The following is an 8,157-nucleotide window of genomic DNA, read 5'->3' on the forward strand; positions in this document are numbered from 1 at the left end:
TCATATTATTTAAATAATTATAATATCATATTATATGATAAAATAATAATTTTAGAGTTATTAATATAATTATGATATTATTTGTTACAATATTACTATTATATTATATTATATTACGAGTCTGAATTTTAGATTGAGAAAATTGTAAATTTTAAATTTCATTAGGGGTATTATGAAAGTTTCATTAATTGTACTATGTTGATTCCTGCACAATCTAAAAGCTAAAGTTATCTTTAGACTGTTTTTAATTTTAGCTATAGATTCTTAAAAAATTCTTTAAAAAACACTTTTTAAGAGATTTATTAAATACTAAAATCAACTTGACCAGAAAAGTTGAAGCCTTAAACCTATATATGTATGATGGGCCAAAGTCTTGTCGAGTTTTGAAAGGGTGACAAGCGAGAGCCCAACTTGCAAACTCTAAACATGACCAAAGGGGGACTTGTCTATATGGACTGTCCTTTTTATAACGTGGAACTTGCTTTACGGGGTGATAAATACTGACTTTTTGCATAATACTAGGATTAAGACTTCCGAAAAATTATTAAGAGAAAAGAGATCCAAACTCTTCACACACGTATATTTTGGCAAGGATTTGATGTCAAATATTGATACATGTTCACTTTTAGGGTTTGGATTACATCACTAACTAAATAGCCGACAAGACTTCTATACATAGATAGATGTTTGCTGCCATATTACTAAGTTTGATCGTTGGTACAGGAGAACTACCTATTGTGAGAGTGATAAAGCTCCAACTAAAGGTTTAGGATCATTGCCCTAAAAAGACCTTCATGTCTCCCTTAAGTACTATCGACTTTTATATTTCTGTATTTAAGAGAGAAGGACGAAGGTCTTCGTAGGGCAAATATTGTAAAATTTTTGGTTTGGGGTCAATTTAACAAGTTGCCACAAAGTCTAAGTAAGCAAATACTATTACTAACCACTTTTAATTTCTGGTTTTCTTTTTCGTTATTAAATTTTAATGGCTTATTGTATATGTAGAATTTTACATGAAACATGGATAAATGTCACAAAGTCTAAATAATGACTTCCTATAATTCTATAAAGTTGATCCCCATCTTCAGAGAATGTTACAGGTTTCTTGGTTTTCTTTTCTCGTCTTCTTTTTTGAATCATGCATGGCTAAAATAAAACAATGCCACTTAAAAAGATGCTATCTTTATATTTACGCCGCTCAATGATATAAATTTAACATTTATGTCACTCAATTCATCAAATGATATTCTAGTAGGATATTTTTGATATCCTATCAAATTATTTTTCTCCTTTATAGAGATGATAGAATACTTCAACTGGTAGAATATCAAAACCAATAAAAATAGCGAGAGATTACAAAGCATAGATATAAAGCCTCTAGATTTTGATGGCATACCACATTATGTATAGCTACATAATTTGAAACAATATATTTGGGAACTATCCATGCATTGTCACATTGCCTTACGTAATCGGATACATATTCTTTTGGATTATGTGATTGGATAATGTTCGTTTGTAGCTGACAACATTTTCCTTTCACGATCAAGATGATTAGAAAAGAGCAAGTGAACAACAACGGAATAAAATGTTCTGCAAAAATCAAAACAAAGGAAAAAAACTCATCCAAAAGCCCCGATTAGTTTTGCTTGATTAGAGATCTCCAGAATTAGATCTTTGCTTTAAGAGAGGTTCAGAATTTTCTTTTCCATATTTGGTTTAATGTTTTCAAAAGGGTTTGAGGTTCAGAAGGATTACAAGATGCCAATGTGCTACATAGATCTTGCCGTCGGTAAGTTTAACTTTTAATATATACTATACACATACATATATATATATATATATATATATATAGTTATAGATGAACCATACAGCATCAACAGTTCAACAGATCCTTTTGCTCTTCCTCCTAAGCGAAAGAAGAAAAAAAGAATGCCCTCATAAACCTTATAGTATAATATGTTTACAAGTTGTGTCATTACAAAATATTTCTTCTCATCTAATGATAGTTAGAACAGAAACTAGACTAATAAAATTCACGCCAATAGTAGTGCTTCCATGACTAAACGAAGTTGGGAAGGGAAAGACCCTAGTAACAGCCGAAAAGGAAAAGGAAAAAGGTAAAGAAAAGAGACCAAAAAGGAAAGAAAATAAGATACTCATTTAGTTCCGTGCATGTATGCAATATTTCGATCCGCAAGTGCATGAACAAGTCATATATAATAAAAGGAATCCAAGAAAAGTCATCTAAATATACAATACATATACATATAACCTACACATGTACATATAAATATATATATGTACACATCTATATCTCATGCATGCACATGAACAAGTTCAGCCCAAATCAGTTCAGAGCGCACATGATTTGTTATTGCATCAATCCCTAGCTAGCTTCCAACTAGAAACTACATTGTCTCACCAAAAAAACTAAAAACTATATTGTAAATGGCCAATGTACTTTGTCACATGCCAGCTAATCCATATCCTGCTTCATATGGAATAGAGTTAACATTATCATAGTTGTGCTCTTTGTAATATATTAGGAAAACAGTTCAAAGATATAATAAAAATATAATAAGAAAAAATGAAGAATTTACTCTTAAGAGTGCATGAGTCTGGACTTTTACCATTTACTCTTGATAAATACCCTTTTGTTAGTGTAATTATTTGACTAAAAAGGTTATGAATCAAGAGTAAAAGATAAAAATCATGACCCATGTATTTTAAAGAGGTATTTGTTAAGATTACCCAAATAATAACTACTTGTTAGGGCCCCTTTGATGCCCAGGATTAGAAAGGACTGGATATGATTGAATTTTATTACTTAGTTTGGTGAAAATTTTTAAATTACTGGATTGGATAAACTTTTATCAAGTCTATGCTCAAATTCCTTTAGAAGGGGATGCGGCTATCCCCTGTTGAAACGTGGGATTAAACACAACAAACTTTTAATTAGAGCACATTGTGAAAAATATTAGGGACATATTTGTAAATTTTTATAAAATTTAGGGGTTCAACTGTAATTTTTTTAAAAATTGAGGAGTCAAAATGTAATTTTTATGAGATTACTTTTTTAAAAAAATTACATTTTGCCCCTCAAGTTTTAAAAATTACAATTTGACCTCAAAATTTGAAAATTTCTGCAAAAAAAAAAAAAAAAAAATGCTTTTCCTAATTATAAACGCCAAACATAGAATTGGATTAAACTAAAACTTAATCCTATTCTTTCCTATAAACTCCAGTACAATCTCCTGAGACTATTCTATTCAATGTTGTCCTATCATGTACACTTTACAAAAAACTTGTTTATTCTATTACTATTGATAAATAAAGCTTAAGGTACAAAACTAATGTTCTTCTCAGCTTTTCGACCAAAAAGAAAAAAAAAAAAAGCTTGACTTTATTTTATTCCAATTTTAAGTAATTTATCGGAGTACAATTCTGGTGTCAAAATTTTCACAAAAGTGAAAGGTATCAAATACTAGTGTACGTACATGCGTTTCTTAATGTCATACAAAACCTTATGATAAAATCAACTGTTTCTATTTTATTTTTTGTTGTGATTAATTAGAGCTTTGTAATTGTAGAGATGCATGAGAGAACCTCATGTACTGTGAGATGTTATACATACACACACACACACACACACACACATATATATATATATATATCGTGAAATGTGAAACCAAAGCATAAAAAAAAATAAAATGTGAGCCTGAGATCCGAGAAGACTTTCTCTGTCATGAAGACTGACAATGCATGATTTAAATGCACTTATACATTAAATAGGTATGCATTTGAAGAACATAATAGAATTGAACTTAGAATAGTCTTTTATATAATCAAATTCCATAAAATTTCAATGCATGAGAAGAATCAATTCCTCTCTTTCAGAAACCAAAAGCTTTGTGCGGCTACCTGTCTCCATCTATAAACACAGTATCTTGGCGCCCCCAGACTATATAGTCTTTCGTTTTATTTATTTATTGTCATTATTTTTATTTTAATAAATTGGTTCTTTGAATAAAAAAGCGACACTTTGCCGACATTCCAACATTGATCACATGCTCTTGTGGCATTTTGCAAACCAAACCATATTCGACTTCTAGCTAGTCCTCCCTTTAATCTTTCACTTTGAATTTCATGATAAGATTCATCTCTTTGCCTTGGCATGATTACCTTTAATTAATCATGACATTTTTAGGAAATGCATGCCCATGTACTGTCCATTCTAGGACTTGATTATCATTATTGTCATTCGTTATTAACTTTAATATTTTGCTGCCTCTTAAAACTTCAGAAGTGGAATTTTATGTTAAATGTGAATCAAATGGAAAAATAAAATGTACTTGTCGCTCCCTTGGAGTTTTTAATAATTATTATAACAATGTGATATAAATAAGACGATTATAATAAATTAGACAATTAATTAAATTTTTTTTAAAACAATTAACAAGATTGAATTCTTTCTAAATCTCATCATCAATTGTTATTAAAATGTGCCTTTATTAAAATACATAACTATTAGAAACGTACTTCTTAAAAACAAGTCCATATATATATATATTATAAATATTACTCTTTGAACATATATATTCAAAGAGAAAAATGAAAATGGTTTTCTAAAACTAGGTTGAAAATCTAAAATGAATACTTAATTAGGTAGGCCATGTGGGATTGTTCGTCTCTCAGCTAATTCAATCCTGTTAGTTGCTAGTTATTAGGGGTAGGCGATGTCTGTGGTGTTGCATGTTATGCACATTTGTAATGTTGAATTTATAAAGACATAAACAGTCAAATGCTTCATTTACAATACAGATGCTTCCAAAGTAAATATTAATGTCACCTTTTCAACGACACAGTTAGGTCCCTCAAGTTCAAGATTAGTTGAATTTCCATCAGTTTGTTGGAAAGGTGCAGGAACTAGTACATAAAATTATATTAAGATCCAGTATTAGTTCTAGATACCTATATAGAATATCACTAGCCATATGTCCCAATACAATGTCGTTTACAGCCAACGTTATTATGTCGTTTACAGCCAACGTTATTATGGATTCATCACTTTATAAATTATAGATTATATACACACACACATTATAGATTATATATAATATATACACACACACGCACACAGACAGACAGACGCACAATGTTTTGATGGGATGATTTGCAATTCATGATCTAGTTGAGCTTTTTATATAACTACCATTCATTTCTCTTTCAAAATTCACATTCCAATATTTGAATTGTAATATCATATATTTATTGATGAAAATTCATATATAAATATATATATATATATATAGTTCACAATTTGCTTTATTTCTAGTAATTTTTTTCCTTAAAAAATAGTAATTAAACGAAGAAAAAGGATTAGAAATAAAAGAAACACTAACAAACTGAAAAAGAAAAAGTTTGAATTGCACGATTTTCATGCTAAGCTTGGATTATAAATCAGTTGATGACTTCATGAAAATGTTTGTTTTAAATTTATAATGAAAGTAAATATATTCTTGCTTAATTTAGTAAAAGTTCTTTGCATAGTATCGCAACCAATTATGAACGCTATATATGTACACATGACATCATGTATATAATATATACATGTTTGTGTATACATGTGTGTGTCTGTATATACATGTGTGTGTAGACACACATATATAATAGGCAGAGACGACAGAAAGGGGTTCCAATTAGATGTACCGACAGATGAGAGTCCCAAATTTAAATGCTGCTGCCGTCAAATTAGCATGCATGTCAATCCGAACAAGTGGCCCCACTCTTGCACACGTGGCATATCCCCATTGAACCCCACCACTTCTCTCTACCTCTATATATACACCTTCATACACGCACAGAAAAGGAACAAATAGCCACACGTCCATAGAATCACAAATATTTCAACAAAACACACAAATCTCTGAAACAATTATATCAGCATAATAAGCACACGGATTATCCCTTTAATGCAATCGGAAACATGGGTTTGGAGGACACCGAGCTTACACTGGGACCGCCAGGTGGCGGTGGCCGCGGCGACAGAGCTGCTTCGATGTCGCCGGCAGCGGCGGTTCCCGGTGGGTTTAGTTGTATGAAGAGCAGCTTGTCGACCAATATTAATAAACGTGGGTTTGTGGAGCCTGGTAACGACGTTGACTTTGACCTGCTCAGATCCAATGGTGAGGCGACAGCTGGCGAAACTCGTGTGGACGATAAGTTGGAAGCTGATGCTACTTCCTGTATGGTTGGGGAAGCCCCTGCTGCAAAGTAAGTCCATAATCATTATTTTTGATTTAGTGTAATATTATTAATGTTTTGTGAGTGTACGTGTGTATAAATATATATATATATATATATATATGGCTTTGTTTAATATAGTTCTTTTTCATATGTATATGAATTACTCTTGTATTGTATTTTTCATGTGTAGCAATCGAGACTATTCTACTATATATATATATATATATATATCTGTGTAGGCTCAAGTTAGTTGATAAGAACTTAAACTTTAATTTGATGTTGATCAGGTGTCAAATTCAAGTTATTTGAGAGTTTGCATATTAATCCACCTATAAATTATATCAGGTGTCAGTGGTGTACGTACCATGTGTTTAATGACAAGTTTCACGTACTTGCTCTTCTATTGCACCGATATTCTCTAAATAAGAATAGAGATTAAATTAAATTGTCAAACTTTAAAAAATCAAAGTAACAAATTAAATCATAGAAGAAAGTCTAAAGGGGATTGCTAGCAATTAGTTAAATACGTTCGCGTACTTAATATTTTATTAGTTTGAACATGCGTGTGTTGTATATTTACATCCCCCGCATATAATTGTCATAACGCATAAGTACTTTGAATACAGTATATAATAAGTTAATAACTGATCATTATTCAAAGGTCACTAATTAACCAGTTAATTAAACATCTGTTTGCAAACAATAATATCCATCTATCTACAATTAGTACACTACTGAAAGTGAAAGATCCGCGTGGTCCGATATCAACCGTAGTAGGAGTTATTGATCATGATCATCAGTTAGAGTTTTAACTTTTTTTAATCTAAAATTGCTTTAGTTCTCTGCCGGTATTAATATCAAAATAATTAATTATAGTAATGCACCTATCTAACTTAATTTGAATTAGGGCTCAGATGATCGGATGGCCGCCGGTGAGATCATTCCGAAAGAAGGTCTTGGCGGCGGCCGAGAGCTGCAAGTATGTTAAGGTGGCTGCAGATGGTGCACCATACTTGCGTAAAGTTGACCTAGAGATGTACAATGGTTACAAGGAGCTTTTGATAGCCTTGCAGGAGATGTTTACTTGTTTCAACATCCGGGGTAATATTTAAGTCCCATATACAATATTCTCTCATAATATATATGTATATAATTGTTCGTTTTTTGTGTTAAGTTTGTTACTACATATATATATTTTTTAATTGGGTTGTTAATTTGGTACATGGTTTAGGGAACTGTGACGAAAGAAAGCTTGTTAAGCCAGTGAAAGGAATTGAATATGTGCCAACTTATGAGGACAAGGATGGCGACTTGATGTTAGTTGGAGATGTTCCTTGGAAGTAAGTTTTTCATACTCAACTAATCTTTATTTCTATGATTTCCAAATTTCATGATTAATTTATTGCGATAATTATATATTTATAAAGACAGGAGAGAAAATGACAAGCTCTATAGTTTTACAAACCAAAATGAAATGGTCAATATTGTTTGACAAATCATCATGCATTGTCAGCTAGCTAGAACGTAAATTTCTAACCATAGGCAAAACCTAAATTGTATATATGGAAAAAAGGGAATTATAAATGATTTAAATCAGGCAATATTTATGAAGCAGATGTAACAGCGTTATTATAACTATTTTGTCATAGTATCCAACTCTTAAATCAAATATGTCATTTGATTTGAATTTTACAATTGCGGTCAATAGTCTCTATATATGCTAAGGTTTCTCCACTATAAAAATTCTTGGAAAATTATTTTTTTAGGAAAAAGAAAATATTGAACAAATATATGGTCGGGTTGTAACGTCTAACTAGTAACTAACATGCACACACACATGATCTCGCAGGCATACATATTGCGTATGTGTTGAGTCTATATGTTATGTATATCTATACATATATATAT

At 31.0% G+C, this 8,157-nt stretch overlaps 1 protein-coding gene across 1 annotated transcript in view; it reads left to right on the top strand.

The window, feature by feature from the left end:
- Window positions 1-5,905: 5,905 nt before the first annotated feature.
- Window positions 5,906-8,157, top strand: part of LOC21408287 (auxin-responsive protein IAA1) — a 3,647-nt gene continuing 1,395 nt past the window's right edge. Inside the window, exons 1-3 of the mRNA XM_024167328.1 lie at window positions 5,906-6,276; window positions 7,157-7,350; window positions 7,481-7,589. Coding sequence (XP_024023096.1) covers window positions 5,990-6,276; window positions 7,157-7,350; window positions 7,481-7,589 — 590 coding nt within the window. The 5' untranslated portion in view covers window positions 5,906-5,989. The remainder of the gene's footprint in view (window positions 6,277-7,156; window positions 7,351-7,480; window positions 7,590-8,157) is intronic.

Source organism: Morus notabilis, unplaced genomic scaffold (genome assembly GCF_000414095.1).
Source record: "Morus notabilis unplaced genomic scaffold, ASM41409v2 Scaffold100, whole genome shotgun sequence".
In the NCBI taxonomy this organism is placed as follows: domain Eukaryota; kingdom Viridiplantae; phylum Streptophyta; class Magnoliopsida; order Rosales; family Moraceae; genus Morus; species Morus notabilis.